This window comes from Pituophis catenifer, unplaced genomic scaffold (assembly GCF_029215685.1).
Source record: "Pituophis catenifer annectens isolate HBS135680 unplaced genomic scaffold, rPitCat1.0.hap2 SCAF_2, whole genome shotgun sequence".
Taxonomy (NCBI): domain Eukaryota; kingdom Metazoa; phylum Chordata; class Lepidosauria; order Squamata; family Colubridae; genus Pituophis; species Pituophis catenifer.
Genome location: NW_027256882.1, coordinates 145,341,326 through 145,363,234, shown reverse-complemented (window position 1 = coordinate 145,363,234; position 21,909 = coordinate 145,341,326). Strand labels below are relative to the sequence as shown.

The 21,909-nt window shown below is 37.9% G+C and overlaps 1 protein-coding gene across 4 annotated transcripts in view; it reads left to right on the top strand.

The window, feature by feature from the left end:
• ARSG (arylsulfatase G) overlaps nucleotides 1-21,909 on the top strand; it is a 127,664-nt gene that overhangs the window by 96,895 nt on the left and 8,860 nt on the right. For all 4 annotated transcript variants that reach the window (XM_070937724.1, XM_070937727.1, XM_070937725.1 and 1 more), the window contains 2 exons: nucleotides 5,815-5,923; nucleotides 17,962-18,082. In XM_070937724.1, coding sequence (XP_070793825.1) covers nucleotides 5,815-5,923; nucleotides 17,962-18,082 — 230 coding nt within the window. The remainder of the gene's footprint in view (nucleotides 1-5,814; nucleotides 5,924-17,961; nucleotides 18,083-21,909) is intronic.

The window sequence follows — 21,909 nt, the reverse complement described above, 5'->3', positions numbered from 1 at the left end:
CAGTTGGGAAAATTATAGAGAAATTCCCACAGTATCAAGGTAGTGCCTCACTGTGGGTTTTATTATTATTAGGATGATGATTATGATGATTATTGATGTTTGTAACAGACCAGTGTGTGAGAGAATGATTAATGTCAGTGGTGAATAAAACTGAAATAAAACTGAAATAGTGGTCGGCTAAGGAGGCACTCTTTGGAAACGAGTGACATCTGAAATTGTTCCAGGAACATCTCCTTTGCTGCTAATTTTCCATTTTTGGTTTTTCAGTTTCTCTCCTGTTTCTCTCATTTCAGGAACATTTTGTTTCTGTCATCTCTCAGATTTTCCCTGGAATCTTTTTGTAATTTGATGCAGTAGAGAACTTGAATAGCTTCTGTTGAAATAAATGCCAGAATATGGATTCTTTCTGTTCCACAAAGATTTGATCCAGAAAATGTCTCTATTCGAGCTGATATATATTTGATATTCTTTGTGCTTCGGGACAGTGCATGAAGGAAAGAAAGGTCAATTTTTTAATTGGCCGCCATTTATTTGAACTCAAGGCATTTGGAGGGGGGAAGGAACTAAATTGAGTTTGTTTCCTTCAGCCCACTTTTCAGTGGAGAACCTTTAGATTTGATAAGCAAAACTAGAAGTATGTCACGAGTGTACCTGTTGTTATACTGAGTCAGTGCTTCCAGTTGTGAGCTCCATAAAATCTGGGTTTTGTCAAGAGAGAAATCAAACAATTTTGCGATGGGCATCTGAAAGAAACCAAGCTGGGTGAGCTAAATCTTTTTACTCCAGGGAAAACAACATTTGTAATGAAGGGATATTCCATCGGGACTCAAACATTTGAAATTGCACAGAGAGCCCCAAGGGCACAATTTTCCATGTAAACTAAGGGCACAACAAGTAATCATTTTACAATAAAGTTTCCTTCAAGTTGACCTCAGTTACTGGCACGGTTTTGGATATTTTCATGTATTTATAGTATCATGGCAACACAGAACAACACTTGGTTTTTTTTTTGTTTTTTTTTACTGTCTCCCGCCTGGGATATCTTGACGGTTTACAGGATGACTTACCCATCTTAACTTCTGATGCTGCAACATCCAGAGGCCCTTTTACAGCAGCAAAGTACAGGCATTCTCAGCTTACAACAGTTTGTTAGTCACTGTTTGAAGTTACAATAGCACTGAAAAAAGTGACTTATGACCGTTTTTGACATTTACGACTGTGGCAGCATCCCTATGATCATGTGATAACAATTCAGATACTTCACAACTGATTCATATTTATGACGGTTGCAGTGTTCCGGGGTCACTTATCATCTTTGGCAACTATCTGACAAGTAAAGTTAATGGGAAGCCAGATTCAACGGTATTACTAACTTAACTGCAATGATTTACTTAACAACTATAGCAATAAAGGCCATAAAATGGAGCAAAACTCTTAGCAACTGTCTCGCTTAGCAACTGAAATTTTAGGCTCAATCGCAGTCATAAATTGGGGACTGCCTATACTGTACAAATTGAATTAGTCTAGTAGCAAAGACATATTTTATGGTTTTGTGCCAGGAATAACCCATGAGATGATGATGATGATGATACAGACATTGCTGTCATTGGAAAGAACCATGTCTCATTTCTTGATATAGCCATCCCAAGAGACAGTAATGTTGACATGAACAGAATTGGAAAAGATGACAAAATAACCAGATTTGAAATAAAAAATCACAAATTTTGGAAAAAGTGGTATGAGGCAGTAGATGCAATACCATGAGTATTTAGAAAAAAAATTGGATTGTCTAAATTTGGAATAATTTACAACCACCCAATTACTAATAACAGCATCATTGATTATCTCATTCATTATTAGGTACAGGTAGTCCTTGACTTACCATAATTGAACCCAACATTTCTGTTGCTAAGTGAGACAGTTGTTAAGTGAGTTCTGTCCCATTTTACAACCTTTCTTGTGGAATCACTGCAGTTCTTAAGTTAGCAACACGCTTGTTAAATGAATCTGGCTTCCCCATTGACTTTGCTTATCAGAAGGTTGTAAAACATGACCTTGGGAAACTGCCACAGTCATAAATATGAGTCAATTGCCAAGTGTCTGAATTGTGATCATATGATCATGGGGAAGCTGCAATGGTTATAAGTGTAAAAAACAGTCACAAGTCTCTTTTTTAGTGCTTTTGTAATTTTGACTAAACAACTAAACAAATGGTTGTAAATTGAGAACTACCTGTATTACATTTACAGCTGCAAGCGCTTCAGTAGGATTCAAATCATGAAGAAGAAAATCAACCAACATCAGCTATGAAATATAATAAATAGAAATAGCAAAACTCATTCAAAAAAGTTTGAGTTGTGGTGACTTGATTTGAATAATACTTGGGTACTTTTTATTAGCTTTCTTGGCAATAGTCTGAAGTGGTTTGGCACTATCTTTTTCTAAACCTAACCTTCACCCTTGGATTTTCTGGTGGTTTTCCATCCAAATATTAAACAAAGAGCCTTGATAGTACAGTGGTCTAAGCACCCTGTTATTAACACAGCTGCCTGCAATTACTGCTGGTTCGAATCTCTCCAAGGCTCAAGGTTGACTCAGCCTTCCATCCTTTCTAAGGTAGGTGAAATGAGGACCCAGTTTGTGGGGGCAATAAGCTGACTTTGTATAAATATACAAAAGTATGAAGGCTATTGCTTAACGCATTGTAAGCCGCCCTGAGTCTCCGGAGAAGGGCGGCATATAAATCAAATTAAAAAAAAAAAAAAGAAATTCAACTCTGCTTAATAGCTCAACTCAGATCAGCTAGATACCTCCATCTTAACTGGGGAATAACAGTTTTGGTAGGAATAACAACAAAAACAACATTCCTGTAATTGTTATGCTTTGCCCTTCCAGAAGCCAGATTAATCCTCTCAAAATGGTTTCTGGTATACACTTCTATTTCAGTTTTTGAATTTTGCTTATCATTCCCATCTCCCCACTCCCTAAATACATAGGCTTCCACGTGGGAAGACAAAGCCTGTAGATTTTTGTATGTGCATGCACATTAGGACAGGACTTTAGTCATAATACATGCCACCACTTGCAAGTTCTATACTCTTTCCCCCACCCTCAGGGACTTGTTGCTATCTACACTTGCATCAAAAAACAACAGGCCACTTAGTTCAGGTAAGTGAGGGCAGATAGGTTGGGTCACACACATATGTTCATTATTTGTTCCTTTATGCTTAATATCTGTAGGAGAACTGGCTTTATTGCTGCCCGCAACTATTCTATAAGCATAGTCATTAGAGCAAGATCTGTTTGAGAATAATTGATTTTTTTAAAATCTAGATTTACGGGGGAATAGAAGGGGAACATCAAATTTGCAGATGACATTAAGCCAACATCCCAGAAGACAAGCTCAGGATCCAAAAAGATATTGTCAAACTTAAACAATGTGCCCTATCCAACAACATGAAATTGAAGGTGGAAAAAAGCAAGGTTTTATGCTTAGGCAGGAAAAACCAAAGGTACAAGTACAGATTAGATGAAACCTGGCTCAAAAACAGTAACTGTGAGAGAGACTTGGAGTCCTAGTTGGACAATCACTTAAATATGAGCCAGCACTGTTGCAACAGTCAAAAAAGCTAATATAATCCTTGCTTGTATAAACAGAGGCACAGAATCAAAATCACGTGAAGTGTTAGCACCACTTTATAAAGCCTTACTAAGGCCACACCTGGAACACCGCATCCAGTTTTGATCACTACATTGCTAAAAAGATGTTGAGACTTTGGAAAAAGTACAAAGAAAAGCAACTAAAATGATTAAAGGCCTGGAGACTGAAACATATGAAGAACAATTGTAGGATTTGGCTAGTCTTGAGAAAAGTACTAGGGATGACATGATAGCAATATTTCAGCATTTGAGGGGCTGCCACGAAGAAGAGGGGGTCAGCTTATTTTCCAAAGCACCAGAAGGCAAGACAAAAAAACAATGGATGGAAACTAATCAAGGAGAGAAGCAATATTCTCTCCTTGATTGATACAATATTCTCTGGAATTAAGGAGAAACTTCCTAACAGTGAAGACAATTAACCAGTGGAACAGCTTGCCTTCAGATGTTGTGGGTGCTTCACCACTGGAGGTTTTTAAGAAGAGATTGGACAGCCACCTAACTGAAATGGTATAGGGTCTCCTGCTTGTGCAGGGGGTTGGGCTAGAAAACCCCTTCCAGCTCTATTCCCAAGTGCTAAAAGAAGGGTGTGGCTTAAGTTGTCTGTCATTTATCTGAATGCCAGAAGTAAGGTTGTGGTTGCCAAATTTTCAATTGTTTGCTAGGGTTTGACTTTCAATCTGCTTCATGCTGTGAAAAGCCATTACAGTTTTTTGTATATCAGGATGCTTTGGAAGATGTAAATCCTGGCCAAATTGTTTTCTGCTCTGTTGGACAACCATAGTGAAGTGAATGCTTTGGGGGGGGGGGTGGAATGAAGTTTGCCAGTTTTGGAGGTGAGCCAAAGACCTTTCAGAGAAAACCAGATTAGTCTGACCTGCTTCCTATGTTTCTGTGTGAAGAGGCAAAGGGGAAATTGCCTACAGTGCGGGCAGGAGGGATAATTTTTTAAACAAAGCAGCTGTGCCAGGTTTATCATTATATAAATGTTTTTGCAGTCTGATGAAACAGTTTGTACAATAAAGATTTTAAAGTCTTATTACATAAATGAAGTGTAGACATACACCGCTTCATCCCCATCTTGACATCTGGACCTGGAAGCAAAGCTGAATAGTCTTGAAATTTGTGGGAAGTGGTTTTTTTTTCCCCATTCATATAGTTTTGCTGACACAGTTCTTCAAATTCAAATCTTAAACGCTGAAAACATTTAAGTTTTGATATCCTCTAAAGTTGTTTTTGTTACTTGGGAGGGAATCCTCATGGTTTGGACTTGTTCTTTGAAAAGGGAGCTACCCTTCCTTAGCTTGATCACTGATTTGTCTAATCCTCCTTAATCTAGCAGCATCTTTCATAATATGCACCTTCAAGTCTAGCTGTCTCCACGGCAAATTCCCAGGTCTAACATTGTTCTGGAGCTACCCAGTTTTAGGTACTGTAAATGTAAATAAATCCACTGACTGGAAAAACTGGGCTTTTATGGGTGTCATTCACCAAGTTGTTCTCTGCAGCATCTTGGGTCTATTAGGCTTTCACAAGGGCTCCTAAAAGAAGGTCATTTAAATGGGGCAGAAATTGATTTAGCCAAGTGTAAAACTTGCATCCAAAGGTAGCTTGATACATATTATGTCATGCTGTCCCTTTGAAACTACTTCGAGTCTTCAGAAGCTGCCATATAGCAATAGCCCTTAGATTTATATACCACTTCCTAGTGCTTTACAGCCCTCTCTAAGCGGTTTACAGAGTCAGCCTATTGCCCCCAACAATCTGGGTCCTCATTTTACTGACCTCGGAAGGATGGAAGGTTGAGTCAACCTTGAGCTGGCAAGGAAATCCAGAAATATCTCAGACACTGAGTTGACCTTGGGGTCTTGGCTTTTCAGAAGAAAATGAGGCAATACTGAGACATTGCACAAACATTTATTCTGTATATGCAACTATTTTCCTTTTTGGGGGGGGGCGGTGTATCATTACATGTCTTAATAGACCCCTTGTGTTTTCCTTCCTATGACATTTTGTTTTCTTGGCTGAAAAGGGGTTACTTTCTTTTACACCCTTACTTCATAATTCTTTTTTGATTGATTAATTGAATATAAAAGTATTGGCCAACAAGCATCTGAAAATGTGGGTTGGTTTTTTTTTTCTTTTTAAATTTTACAGGTGGTAGCTCAGCAAAGCAGACAACCTGGGAAGGAGGACACCGTGTTCCCACAGTTGCATATTGGCCAGGGAAGATCCCAGCAAATGTGACGAGCCCTTTGATGTTAAGGTAGGAAATGAAAATGCTTTCTGTTATGGATTGTTCATGTAAGATTCCTTTATGGCCCATCTAGAACAGTGTGTAGACAACTGACTCCCAAACCATAGCAAGCTGAGTTGCTAGAACAGCTGAGAACACACATTCCTGAACATGGAAGAATTTGTCATCTCTGAAATGATAAAAATGGTCAGAAATAAAAGGTACTACCAGTAAATGACCTTTGTAAAGTTCCACAGTGTTTTGCAACCTATTGCTTTCCTTAACCCCTCCTTCAGGCCAGTAGACAGCATTTGTAAACAAGGCTCTAGAACAGGGGTCATCAACCTTTCAGACCTCAGGGACCATTAAATTCATAATTTTAAATCCCGCAGACCTCTAATATGATCTGCCTAATGACCGCCTGGGTGCGCATGTGACTGGGTAGGCATGGCCAACTCGATGTCACTCATGTTGAGGGGCACCTCGCCAGCCTCTACTTGCCCCTCCCCTCCCAACCACTCCTTGCCTGCCCGCCTGGGCTCCTTAGGGCCCCAACAGGGAACAGTTGTTGGAGCTAAGCAGCCACCATGAGAAAGAGTTGGCGAAACAGCTGGCTCAGTTCAAATTGGATCTGACCGAGAAAGATTGTGTTTTCAATCTTCAACTTTTCTTTGGTTTATAGACTTACAGAGAGTGTAAATGTGAAGATTGGTTTCCAAGTTACTTTTTTCATCACTGTTGTAATCATAAACAGTGGTTAAATGAGGACTACCTGTATTGCCATATGCCTAAAAAGTTGGGTAGATTTCAGGTAAATATCTGTGAGGTGGTCCTGTCATAGTTCCACAGTCAAGAACATTAGGGAGTGAGATTTCATCTACTTTGAACTTCACAATATTTTGGCATTGTCTGAGTAGACCTTAACATATATTAAATGTAGCTAAGTGCCTGTTTTTTGCCATGATCCTAACGATCCATTGTCCTCTTATTCCTGCTTTGGGCAGGGTATTTGCCTTTCACAGCTTTAAATTTGTCTTTAATTTAAATAATGTATTATGTCACTAATAATTTGGCTTTATTTGCAACTTCAAATGAGTTCCACAGGTGTTATTCCTTTATTACTGGCATTATAAAAGTAATTTTCACCCATGGAAGTCTCACAGCAGTTCTAATTAACGCTAATAAATGCTACAATACTTCGTGCATTTAGTTATTTATTTAAAGTATTTGTACAGTACTTACTACCTCAGCAATTCATGGCTGTTACCATAGACCACTCACAGAAGTTCGTAGTAATATTATTTCCAGATGCATTTTACGTACTATCCATCGGATCTGATGCATGACACCTGGGAACACATCTCCATGTCACTTTCTGTCTGCTTGCTTTGATCCTGCAGTGAAATGTTCTTTATGTTCCATTGTAATATTAGGTTCTTAATTGATCAGTCAGTCAATCAATCAGTTATGCCAAATCAGGGCTGCTGCATTATGACCATTTTATTAAATCCCTCAACTCCTATATTTTTGGAATACAATATTTCTTGGATAACTGTTGATAAATTTTGCTGAAAGGATAACATATCTAAAGAGTCAAAGATCCTTTCTTCACTTCCTAGTTATAGAGCGCTTCCCTCATCCTGGAATCAGCAGAAAACTATTCTTGTGTAATAGTTGTTGTCCACTTTTTCGATCCATTTCCTTCCTCTTTTCCCAGTCACTGCCACCTACCTAACTTCCTTCCAACCTAACAGTAATTAGAAATAAAGCACTTTCAGCCTGTATGTGAATAGCAACAGGATTAGAAGGAAACCAGTACTTGAACTCCAGGGAAATATTTTAAAATGTATTGTGAGTCAGGATGTATTTTTATCCTGGATAAATTTGAATTCTATGTCTTTTTAATAATTGAGAAAATAGTGTTCTCACAGTTTAGGAAAACTGAAGTCCAGACAATATGCAAGTCTGAGAATGTATCTCAGATCTGTTTGCTAGCTAGTGAAGGCGAAGGAAAGGTGAACAGCATCCTATGATAAATAGATTTAAAAAAAGAACCAGGAAGAACCTCTGCATAACAGTTTAAACCCCCTCTCAAAGTAGCTTCCAAAATAAAACAAGAAGGTTAATATTTTAAAACAATCTTTTAAAAATTGAAAGCAGCAGGAAACAATTAAAAGTTTCAGGTTGGGAAAGGAAGAGACAGCAGCGAGGCAAGGAAATTATCGTAACTGCATTGAGGGAAAAGCAAGCCCAGGTGTCCTTGCTGGCAAGACTCCAGCATCTTGTGGAAAATTTCCTACATATCTATTAGAAAAAACTTATTAATTGTGCAAATTTAATGAGGCTGATTGTTCCTTTGGAATCATTAAGATTTTTTAAAAGTGTTCTATGCAAAGAAGGAAGAGATTTTTGTAACTCCTTATCCATTGAAGGAATTCTTGTGACATAACACTCTATATCTAACAATCTAATTAATTGATTGTGAAAGTATAACGGATAGCCATAAGGAAGAAAACTTACTGACAATGAATACTTGGATGTCAAATGATTTCCCTGCCTAGTTTTAAGGGATTAAGGCTTACTAAAAACATTGAATAAACCACAGATAATGACTGGCATACATCTTTTCTTCTGAAGCTAACTTTAGTTCAGATACAGGATGTTTTGGAATATATAGGAAGGATTAAGTACAGCAGTGATGAAATTGTAAAACTGAATCTAGTTTTACTCCTTTGTGCCTGGGACTTATGTTTCCCAATAAAAGCTCAAACTTTTTGCAGTCCAAATGGTGAACAGTTCAGAACTAAAACCTCTTAGAAAGTTTTGAAGACCTATTATAAAGTATATTAGAACTTGCAAGCTTTTTTTCTAAATTACGAAACTAGTAGTTGAAACTCATGCTCCTTTTTCTTTTATTAAGAACCAAACTAGAAAATGCAGTTTACGTATGCCCATTTTTACACAAACAGCCTGCATTTATACGAGTAAGCATCTTTAGAACCTATAGGTTGTGATAGAAAAGCTTAACACACGATTTTTCTTCTGGCATGCATAGTTCCCAGTTCAAATTCACTTGTCACAAGCTGCTGTTAATTCCTGATTCTCCTTTTTGGATCCTCTTGCTTGCAGGATATTTTCATTGGGTGATACCCCATCTTTGGAACACTCTTTTGTCATCATTTATATGTCCATTCATAACCAGAAAAAAACCATTTAAGAATTTTTTTTTAATATGGTCACCCATTAAACACATTGATTCAAGTCAATATATGTATATTAAAAAAAAACTTGAAAGAGCACAGAAGTCTAGGAACAACTCAACAATATAGTACCAGGAACATCAGCATTTTCAGCATTTTTTTACTACCGGTTCTCCGGAACTGGTAGTTAAAAATGCTTTAAAAAGGTTAAAAAAAAAAGCTCCGACAATTGCGTGTTGCTCAGCTGATCGTCGGAACTTTTTTTTTAACTTTATAAGCATTTTTTTTACTAAAGGTTCGGGTGAATAGGTAGTAAAAAAAATGCTTTAAAAAAGTAAAAAAAAAAAAAAAAAGCTCGGACAAATGTGCGGCACAGCTGTGATCGTCCAAGCCTTTTTTTTACTTTTTTAAAGTATTTTTTACTACCTATTCGCCAGAACCAGTAGTGGAAAATGCTTTAAAAAACTTTTTAAAAAGGTTCCCAAGATCACACGCCACAGCTGATTCTCCACCCCACCCCACCCACCCCCGCTGTTCTACTTACCTTCCCAAGCCTCATTTTGGTGTGTATTGCGCATGCACGCGCAGCACATTTAGTGTGAATTGCACATGTGCGCACATGCACGGCCAGCGAACCAGTAGCAAACCGGTTCAGATTTCACCACTGCTTTTGATGAATGCCAGTAGCAAGGCATTAATGATTTCCTGCTTGTTAAAAATTAGGCCAGTAAAGTAGGTCATCTAATGAACAGAAGAAATGGCACTGTCGTTGATTGGTTGGTCCCTTGACTTAAGTCTGCAGACTGAGAAACTTCTCTCTTTATGGATGTGACTTTGTGTGCTTATGTAAGGTATTTATGGAAGAAACAGTGTTATCATATTTACGTTAAAAAAAAGAAATAAAAGAAAAATACTTTTTTCCATCATGTATTTATAGAATAAATGTTCAGGTAACTGGAATCTTCTAGTTTGTTTACTGGGGTCCCTATTTAGCACAACAGGTTGCGTGAGTAAAACCATGATTATTAAGACCTCATCCATGCCTCACTAATAGTTTCCAGAGGATGTATTTTTAGGAGAGATAAGGAGAGTGGACATGCACACAAAAAAACATACACACTGGTCCCCCAAAGAAATGTGTGCTGTGCCAATTTGGCGCATATCATTCAAAGGAGACAATCAAAATGACAAAAGGAAACAAAAAGACAATACACTTCCTCATCAACAATCAACACCCTGATAAGCAGAGATTAACACCAAGATTAATGCTAGACCAACAATCAAGACGTAAACAATACTCCAATCAACAACTATTCCAATTCCAAACAAATAAGCTAACAGTAAACAACAGCCTAATCAAGAAACCAGCAAGATCACTCTTACCAACACCTGACAGGGCTAGCCACTTGTATATAAACAGGGAGCAAACCCCACTCCTTTCCGGCACTGGTCTACAAATATTCTATCTCTGCCAATTTATCATCTCAGGTTTGGGATTTCATTTGTCTGTCTAGAATCATTAAGATGGAGTAGGCATTACGGGAAGAACACTTTAGGCCAAATAGGGCGGCAGATGGTTTGAGAAGTAAAAAGATACTAAAGGGCGTTTAGGGGGAAAAAGGGAAATCTTTATAATCAGTCAAGACTTGTTTCTTCCTCTTAAGTGGTATTTGGCAGAAGAAGAAACATATAGCAAAAAGAGAAGACACAAACCCACACACATTCATTTGAAGAAGATAGTGGTAGGACTCTGGGAAGTTTCACTTTTGAAGAGAAAAATCCTCCCTGAAGAAAAATTCAAATGGTTGTCTTTCTGTTGGACTTATCCAGAAATAACTAGAAAGTGGAGGAAGCCAGGGTTTATAGACCACGAATAATAAAAAAACTGTAATATAGAAAGGCCACAGCACTGCAAAGTGTTAGGATGTCTTTTCTTGCCCTTCTTTGGTTGGAGCTTGCAACAAGAATGTGTCTTTGCACATTAGAAGCTGAGAAGAGTCTCCTCAGTTTTATTTGAACAGGTTTACTTATTTCTCCAGGTGAGAAATACAGAGAGGGAGTTTTAAAAAAAATATATTTTTTTTAAACAACATAAAATAACCATCATCCATTACAATTACTGAAAATGTATCGATTGGTTACAATTCTTTTATGCTTAATCGCATAAATTTACAAGTTATTTAATTTCTCTCATTTGACAATTTATTATATCCCTTTGTATTATTATTCTCATTTACCAATTATTTAACAGTGGCTTATCTCCCATAAAAAACCGCTTCATATATTTTCTTCTTACATTTATTTCATGTTTCATATTTCATTTCCATGCTTTATTATCTAGCCATTGAGAGGGACTTTTGAAGCAGAGAGCAACTATAGCTTCATTTAGGATATGTCAAAAACTTCTCTGTGATCTTCAGCAATTATACCTTACCAAAGATCACCAAGGATTCCATCAAATAAGATAGAATTGTAAAGATGTGGGGCATTCAGTTCTGCATGGCTAAAAAGTAAGGTTGCCCAAATACAGTAGGTGAGTAAATGAGATACAGGTGGTCCTCAACTTATGACCAAAATCGACCCCAAAATTTCCTTGGTTAAGCAAGACAGTTGAATAAGTTTTGCCTTATTTTATGATCTTTCCACTGTTGTTAAGTGAATCATTGCAGTTGTTAAGTTAGTAACATGATTGTTAAGTGAATCTGGCTTCCCCATTGACTTTGCTTGTCAGGAGGGTGCAAAAGGTGATCACATTTAAAGCGCTCCATGGCATAGGACCTGGGTACCTTCGAGACCGACTGCTGCCACCAGTAGCCTCCCACCGGCCAGTCCGCTCCCACAGAGAGGGTCTCCTCAGGGTGCCATTGGCCAAGTTATGTCGGCAGGCAACACCCAGGGGGAAGGCCTTCTCTGTGGGAGCCCCTGCCCTGTGGAATGAACTGCCCCCGGAAATGCGTAAGATCTCCGACCTCCGTGTATTTCGCTGTGCTCTCAAGACCCTGCTGTTCCGCCAGGCCGGGCTATCAATGTAATGATTTTAAATTAGGTGTTTTAAATTTTGGGGGTTTTAAATTTGAGCCAAAACTATTTAATAATTTTAATTATTTTTAATTGATGTCTGTCTTTGTGCTTTTAACAGGCTATACACCGCCCTGAGTCCTTCGGGAGAAGGGCAGTATAGAAATAAAATTATTATTATTATTATTATTATTATTATTATTATTATTATTATTATTATTATTATTACATGACCCTGGGACACAGCAACAGTCATAAAGATGAACCAGTTGCCAAGCATCTGAATTTTGATTAAATGACCATGAGGATGCTGCAACGGTCGTAACTATGAAAAGCAGTTAGAAGTCACTTTTTTCGTTCTAACTTCAAATGGTCACTAAATGAATGGTTGTAAGTCGAGGACTAGCTGTCTTTGGGGCTGCAGTTACAGAACTAGCCTAAAGGCAAAAATATATTTGCATATATTTGATTGGATTTAGCTCCCTAAAAGAAAAGGCTATCCTAGAAATATCCTAGAAAGATATTGTCTTTCTGGGAAAAATAGTGTCTGATAGAATTATTTTCTCTAAAAAGCATAAAAATACTTGTGTATTTGTGTTGATTATACTGTTTCTCGAGAAAACCAAGACAGCTGTTAACACATATGGTGCTAATAGTTTCATGAAGAAAGCTAGCAGTATTTCAGCAAGTTAGCTGCCATTTCTAGGGAGTGAGCCAGTCTCATGAAAAATGTTCAAACTAATCCAAATTTAGAAGAATAATTAAGTTAAATGAAGTACACCCACAGGAAGTCATGTTAACATGCACTTGAGAATTAAGTTACACCAAAGGATTCAGGAACTGTTCATTTTCAGGCCAGAGATCATGGCAAAATTCTGCTCATGGACCTTCTTGTTTATAAACATAAGGAACCTGGATAGCTCAGCAGACTAATGCATTGTAATTTAACTCCAGCTGTCTGCAATTAGTAAGTTCGAATCTTGCCAGGCTCAAGGTTGACTCAGCCTTCCATCCTTTCTAAGGTAGGTAAATTGAGGACCCAGTTTGTGGAGGCAATAAGCTGACTTTGTAAAAATATACAAAAGTATGAAGGCTATCGCTTAACGCATTGTAAGCCTCCCTGAGTCTCTGGAGAAGGGCGACATATAAATCAAATAAAAATAAATAAATAAATAAAAAATAAACAAGATCACCCTGTTTTTACTGATATTTAATAATTAACTCCCTAGTATTAAGTATGCACTACAGTACTTAGACTGGACTAGTGACCCATGGTCATGACTATTTTTTCTTTCAATTCTGTGTTCCCCTTCCAATGTTTCTCCTTGAGTTCATCCTTTGTTTCATGCTGATTACTTTCCCTACAGTTATATGTGTTGCCTATGATCTTGTTGCCCTGTTACTTTCCAAATCCCAATAGTAACCAGGGACAGAAAGTGAATAGAGACCCTGTGAGACCTAAGTGCATTTTCTGGTCTCTCTCAAGAACTCTGGAGTGACTAGGGCACCATGGGTGACCACACGATACGGCCACTTTGCTCAAGCTAAACAAGCCTGATTTGATCATTGCTTTAATAGGGAAATCTCCCCATTATGTGTGCTTATTTAGGAACATGGGACAGAGGGGTGAGCATTTCAGTAGAAAGATACCGAATACATATACTTACATACGGGACCGCCTTCTGCCACCAATTGCCTCCCACCGGCCAGTTCGCTCCCACAGAGAGGGCCTCCTTAGGGTGCCGTCGGCCAGACAATGTCGGCTGGCGACCCCCAGGGGGAGAGCCTTCTCTTTGGTGGCACCTACCCTTTGGAACAATCTACCCCCAGAGATATGAGTGATCTCCGACCTCCAGACTTTTCTAAAAACCTTTTTTTTTCAGTTAGCCGGATTGTCCTGATTTTATGGTTGGTTTTAAAATTTGATATGGATTTTAAATTGATAAGTTTTAAATTACGGGCCAAATTTATTTAATTATTTTAAATCTATTTTTAACTTTTATGTATAAATGTTTTTTATCTTGGCTGTTCACCGCCCTGAGTCCAAAAGGAGAAGGGCGGTATAGAAGTTCGAAAAATAAATAAATAAATAAATAAATAAATAAATAAATAAACAGGGAATTTCATATTTTGTGTTTTATTACCCTGTTTTCCCCAAAATAAGACATCCCCTGATAATAAGACCAATTGGGCTTTTGAGCGCATGGCAATAAGGCCAAGCGCTTATTTCAGGGTTCAAAAAAATATAAGACAGGGTCTTATTTTTGGGGAAACATGGTAGTTCCCTTCTTATACTTTGAAAGATGGGAAGAAAGTAAGAATTAAATATAGGTAGTTCTTGACTTATCACCTTTCATTTAATGACCGTTCAAAGTCACAATGGCACTGAAAAAAGTGAGTTGTGACCATTTTTCACACTTCCTACTGTTGCAGAATCCCCATCAGTGGTGGGTTGCCCCCGGTTCGGACTGGTTCTATAGAACCGATAGTAAAACCAGCGGGAGGCTCCACCCACTGACCCTGACATTATGAGAAGTGATCTGCGCATGTGCAGAAGCAAGGCGCGGGTGATCCCGTTGCGAACCGGTAGTAAAGGTAATTAGAACCTACCCCTGATCCCCATGATCATAATAATAATAATAATAATAATAATAATAATAATAATAATAATAATAATAATAATAATAATAATTTTATTTCTATACCGCCCTTCTCCCGAAGGACTCAGGGCGGTGTACAGCCTATTTAAAAACACAAAAAACACGACAACAATTAAAATTTAAAATCATTAAATAATTAGGCTCCAATTAAAATCCCAGAAATTTAAAATACCCCAATTTAAAACATTATGTTAATAGCCCTGCCTGGCGGAACAACAGGGTCTTCAGAGCGCAGCGAAACACCCGGAGGTCGGAAATCTTTCGTATTTCGCCTCTTTCAAGGCGGTGGGAAAGGCACCCTCACTCAGAGAAGCAGTTATAATCCCCTGGAGCCAGCCTCGTGTAACTTCCCGGGAGGCCAGTACCAACCAGGAGGGACACGGGTCCAATAAACACGTGGCGGCACTAATCTTACCCAGAACCCTGTCCACATCCTCGGGAGCCACAGGCTCAAACTCCTCCCAGATAACATTCTCAAGACCTGCCCTCGTCTCCTCCCGTGGACTCATCCAATTGGAGTCCAAGCCATCCCGAATCCGAGCGACTTTATCTTGCAGGAATTGCACAAAATCCTCAGCACGACCCTGCAAGGGATCTTCCCGCACTCCCCCCCGAAGAAGGAAGTGGGTCACCCTAAACAGGGCGGCTGGGCGGTTCTCTGCAGATACGATAAGAGCGGAAAAATGGTTAGATTTTGCCGCTTTTATCGCCACTAGGTAGGTCTTGATATAAGACCTCACCTGTGTCCGATCGGAATCGGATTGACTAGTCCTCCAAATGCTCTCTAGGCATTAAGCAGATAACCCTCAATTTTCCCATCCCATAATCTTCATTTTGAATTGGAGACAGGATCTTATTCTACATCAGTTTGCATAATACTTAACTCCTACTTCAGTGAAGAATATAAGTAGACTGCAGAATGGCAGAACAGTTGTTCCCTCTCCACCCCCACCCCCACAAACGCACACACTAATGAGATTATTTGACATAGTGAGCCTGGCTGTTTTCATCAGACATTTATATCTGAAAAAGGATTTGCCTTTGATCATAGAATTACCGTGTGGTTTTCAATGGTCACTTTGCTCAAATATGCAGTACAGATCACAAGTGCGGTGAGGCATCATGCTGTAAATATCAACCCCTGTAGCCATTCATCTCATCTTGCTAAGATTCCAAGTCCTACAACCTTAACATTCCAAATTATGCTGTTTTATTTATTTATTGATTTGATTTGATTTATATGCTGCCCTTCTCCGGAGACTCAGGGCGGCTTACAGTGCATTAAGCAATAGCCTTCATACTTTTGTATATTTTTATACAAAGTCAGCTTATTGCCCCCACAAACTGGATCTTCAATTTTTATTACTGTAGGCCACATTTCTGGACTCATTCAACTTTTTTTTGTAAAAAAAATCACCAAGCAGCCAAGTAGGAACAAACAAGCCAAACCTATTTTCAAGTTCTTGGATTCCATTTGGAACAATGTAGGTTTTTTTTCTAAATCCTGGATGATTCATCAAGAGGAGGTAAACAAATAATTCTCAGGAGCAAACAGCCCTCAGTGGCATTGCCTCTTCCTCAGGTGAATACCCTTTGCTATATTCTAGTGTCTCTGAGGATTCTATGCTTTTTTCAGAAATAATTTTCTCCATACTCCTAAATGGATCCCTACAATTTACATCCAGGAAACTTATTAAAAATTTAGGTATAAATCTAAGAGAGCTTAAATTCAGCTCTGCAAAGTATGCTGATGTGAGCACATGTGTGTACACACACACACATACACATTAATTTTGCAACACTCTGGATGTCCCCAGTGTATTCTTTGCTTGGAGTTGTATTTGTTTAGCAATCAGCTTTATGATCTTGCCAGAACATTTTTTTCACAGAAATACTGTTGTTTTTCAATTTTTCTCAACGTTGTTTATTGTTTTGCCTATTTGTTTCTTAGCAGTCATGCTAAAATTAATTGAATGGAAAAGGGAAAAAAAAAACCCAAGTTTCTTTCAGCTCCCTCAGCTAACATTTCATAAGTTTCTTAAGTGGGCTGATAAGTTTCAGGTCAGAAAAATCTTCATTAGTGCTAATGTGTTCATCAGGTCTAATTTTGATTTCTAATTTCCCAGTACAGTCACGCTTTTTTAAAAAATATTCATCTAAACATGTTTTTTATAAATAAATAAACATGGTAATAAAACCATGGATTGTATCCAACGTACTAATAGCATAAAGGAACCCTTGCAAGAGAAATTTTCTGTCACTTCCTCCCTTCTTCAATCTCTAGTCGAGACTTTCAAAAAGATCTGTAGTGATTAAAGAGTCTGCTGGGAGAGGATTATTGGGGGATTGGCCACTTGTGCAGACTCAGTATGGCCTATATATTTGTGGTTCAGACATTTGATTTATCACTTCCTGGTAATACTCATTTGTGTACTAGATGAAGAGCTTTTCAAGTATTAGAAATAATTTCTTGATGGAAGGGGCTGTCGACCAGGATTGCTCTGTGAAGTAGAATATTCCCCATTACTGGAGATTTTCAAGGAGGGACCGAAGAGCCACCTTTCAGAAACACTTAAATGATTCTTGCACTGGCTATGAACACCAGAAGTCTCCTGAAGTCACTTCATAGGACACACTGTTGTCCTCTGATTCTGCTGTTTGGATTAGATGTTCCCTGGCATCACCTCCCATTCTGAGCCTACCATTCTTTTGTTAAAATATTAGGGATATTTGACAAACCCACGAGGAGATCCACAGAGCTCAAGTAAATTGAAACTAGGACTTCAGTATCGTGTGCAAGGCTTTTCAATACTTCTACGGTTGTTTGTGAAATCTCTGCTGTCCATCATAATTCAGTAGAATTTTCTCTTTGCAAACTTTCCCAGTCCAGCCCATACAGCAAATACTATGCCAAATCAGAACTTGCAGATTGTATCCTAATTTTATGGTTTGCATTACAAGGAGAATTTTAATGCTTTATTTTGTAGAATGGGTTTATATGTACGTGGACTCAAACACACACACATACACACAAGCCTAAAAAGAAAAGGTCTCCAAAATTTTATATTTTGCATTATCTGTATTTTGGCATCGGATGAGGTAGCCTTAGGAATAGGTTTGTAAGTCTTTTTTCATAATTTGATTGCCAAGATCAGCCTATATTCTAATCACAGGATATTCTCTTCTGCAGCACTTTAGACATATTTCCTACATTGGTATCTCTAGCAAATGCTACCCTTCCTCCCAACAGACATTTTGATGGGATAGATATCTCTGAAGTCCTGTTCGGGTACTCAAGCAAAGGACACCAGGTATGGCATTAACCTTCTGAACACTGAGTAGCAACATCCACTACTTGAAGGTTGCAAATTCTGCACTTCCCTAAAATTCCTCACATTTCAAATGATTATCATTGTCACAAACAATGTAAATTTAACATTGCTCCTTGCTCCTGCTTTATATTTTATATATATATATATATATATATATTTAAACTGGTTTGCTTTATCTTGTTTTTCTTCTGAATATTTTGAATTGGTCTTAAAATGCTCCAAGCTTCCCTGTGTGATTCGCATGGAATTGAAAAGTTCATTTAAGTTCATTTAAAAGTTCATTTTAAGACCAATTTTTAGGTTCAGATGCTCAATTCTACTTAGGGAAATACCTGTTATTCCATCTCATAAAAGAGAATGGAATGCAGTTTCAAGCTTGAACTGCTAGCTGTAAAACAGTCAATTAAATCCTCAATTGTATTTCATAAGCTTAAATTTTACTATCAATCACACGTGTATTTTATGAAATATAATTAAATAGTTACATAAAGGCATTAAGACAGCACATACTTTTTTGCAAAATTGGTCCGCTTCAGAAAGATTGCTCCTACTTGCACTCTCATTCTTGTTGAGCACGGCAGTTGATCTGTAAACAATTTAATGCTTAAGCAAAATTCATCCATTATCTCTTAGAAACACTATGACGGCTCAGCGGTAGAGCATTTGCCTTGCATGAAGAAAATCTCTGGTTCAGCCCCAGGCCTGTACAGGGAAGAAACAACTTCCATCTGAAACCAATTGCCAATTCTTTTATATAACATGTTATGAGGACTAGTAGTTTGACTTCATGCACAATGAGTGTGCATGTGTGCAGGCACTCTGTGGCTGAGATTCTCGGTGTGCTATTTAAAGTTTCTTTCTCCATTTACATAACATTGCAAAGGCAGGAATAGTAGGAGGTTATTCCCAAGTAAGGAATGTATGTAGGTTTGTGCTGAAGTGGTTCCATCCTTTGATTTGAGTTCTAATAATTACAGTTATACAGCAGTTGGTTATAATAACAATTACTTCTTTTTTTGCACAATAAAAACATTTATGTAATCTTTCTACTTTTTATTGCTAAAGCTTTTTTAAGAATAGAAATGCAGAATTTTGTATATGATTTTTTCTCATAGTAATTTCATTGTGTACTGTCCTTTCTGCCTGAGAAAAAGAGCTAATAGCTTCCCTTCTAACTTTGTCTATGCCTTAAGAAATTGATGACATTTCCATCTCTGAACTTTCTTCCCTTATTTTCTAAAGAAAATCTTTTAAGGTTTTTAAAGAAATTTCAGTGGAAAATTGTGCCTTTACGAATAACGTTCAACTTGTTGCTTTTCTTGGCAATTTCATACAATTGATTTAAATTCTCCCCTTGCAGTTCTGTTGTTTCACTAAGCAAAAAGTCCAGGACTAATCAGCATTCCAAAATCTTTAGTCCCCAAATTCTGTGCTAACCTGCTTTCTAAAAGGTGATAAATGCAAATGGAGAAGCCCATAAGTTCCTTCCAAATACTTTCACTGAAGAGCTCTGTTTAAGATTTCTAAGCAGGAGAAGACTATGATGCCTTTTTCTACAACAGGAGGAAGAAGGAAACAGGCTCCAGAAATTCTACATCTAGCTAGGGGGAACAATTTGTGTGTTTTTCAAACATATCCTTTTTTTTTTTAATTACATGTTTCCCATGCTAGACTAGTAGAATAGTTTCACCATCTTCCAGTGATTGCACTAGTTTGCTTAAAGGAATTATTGAGATTTTCTTCTAGAATTGTTGTAATATCAGTATTGTTCACTAAGCATATGTTCTCATGTGCTCTTAAATCATCATCATCCCTACAATTAAAACAATTAGACCAGCTAACTTCAATCTGTTGCTGGCACCTCTTTCATCACAAATCTACTTCTCCGAGTGGTTTTGTAAGCTCTCTTAAAACTGATTTTCTTTGTGAACAAATGGTATGAATTAAAATAAAAATACAGACAGGTTTCCTGAAAGCTGAAGGGAAACATTCTATCTTTGTCCATTGTGGAGGCAGTAGCTGAGGTTTTACATAAATGCATATTTTAAGAACATATTTAATTTAATTAAATTAATTAAATTTATATGCCGCCCCTCTCCAAAGACTCAGGGTGGCTCACAATACATTTAAAAAATCATTATAAAAAGACATTGAAAAATTAAAAACATTAAAAACTCATTTACACCATTCATGGCCGGATCTCGCCAGATCACAAGAGCGAGATCAACGGCCCCAAGCCTGCCGGAAAAGCCAGGTCTTCACCGCTTTTCGGAAGGCCAATAGGGTGGGGATGGTCCGGACCTCAGGAGGTAACTGGTTCCAGAGAGCTGGGGCAGCCACAGAGAAGGCCCTCCCCTGCGGGCCCGCCAGCCGACATTGTTTAGCTGACGGGACCCGGAGGAGACCAACTCTGTGGGATCTTACCGGTCGCTGGGAGCTATGCGGCAAAAGGCTGTCTCGAAGATAACCTGGCCCTGAGCCATGTAGAGCTTTAAAGGTAATAACCAACACCTTGAATTGTGACCAGAGACCAATAGGGAGCCAGTGCAGCTCGCGGAGAATTGGTGTAATGTGGGTGTACCTAGGTGCACCCACGACAGCTCGCACTGTCTGGACCAACTGTAGTCTCCGAACACTTTTCAAGGGTAGCCCCATGTAGAGTGCGTTGCAATAATCTAACTGTGAAAGTTAGAAAGTTTGCCTACAATACTATATTGTCTTGACAGTGAAAATGATAGGAACTTTTTTTTTAAAGAGATAAAGTTGCAGAAGTAGTTATGCCTGCATTTCACAATTGTTGGTATTCTTACTATAATTTAACATTTTAATCAGAGATCTAATATGATCAGTGAGAAAAATTACTATCATTTCCTTGGTAAAATATGCACGCTGCTCAATTTGGTATGACGATGAAAGTGGTGGTAGTCAAATATTGATAAAACTAGCTATGTTTTTGTAATGTCAGCTGTTTCCTGATAATACTGATATCATATATGATATAAGGGAGATGTAAGATTCAGGCTGTTCCCGCAACTGTAATAGAGTGCTGGAATTTATTTTTTTATGCTTCTCCATTATTCTGTTTGTTATAAAATCAAGTCTTGTACAAATGAATTAATCTCTGTGTCTGTAGTCCTGCGGAGCCTAGAAATGTGTTTAGGGCCTTTGTAAATGTATGAAATTGAGAACCAAGGGTTTAAGGGTTGAGTGAAGGTACATAAATTGGCGTTATTGGAGGAGAAATATATGACAGAGTTGAGATGCATCACTATTAGAAGTAAAAGAAAGCTTTCTTTGAGGACTCTGCTCTATAAAACAGATTTATGATTGTTTCCTATTGGCTCAAGAATGTGAATTTCTGAAGCAGGCATGCAGAAAAGAAACAAGTGAAAGGACCTGTTTTAATTGCAGGGTATGGGAAGAGAGTTTGTTTCAGAGGCCAACAATAAATCTGTTTTCCATGTGTGGCATTTCAGTTCTTTCATCATGTTCAGAATGTAAAGACATTTTTTTTAAAAAAAGGCCCATTGAATAAAATGGACCTTAATTTTAGGAAATGGAGTTAAATACTGTATATAGGTTTCATGTGGCAGATATATTTCTTTTGCCCTGCTCCTGTTTTGTCTTGCTTAATTAGTATTACATATTTTAAAAGCAACAAACAAGCCTAGTAAATTAAATATACATGCTAGAGAGAGTCATTTCTTTTTTTGAAATTTTTCTAATTCTGAGGAGTGTGCAGAGTTCAGCCCAGCTAGATTTAAAAAGTCCATGGGAGTGGAAATAAGCAATTAACAGTTTGGATT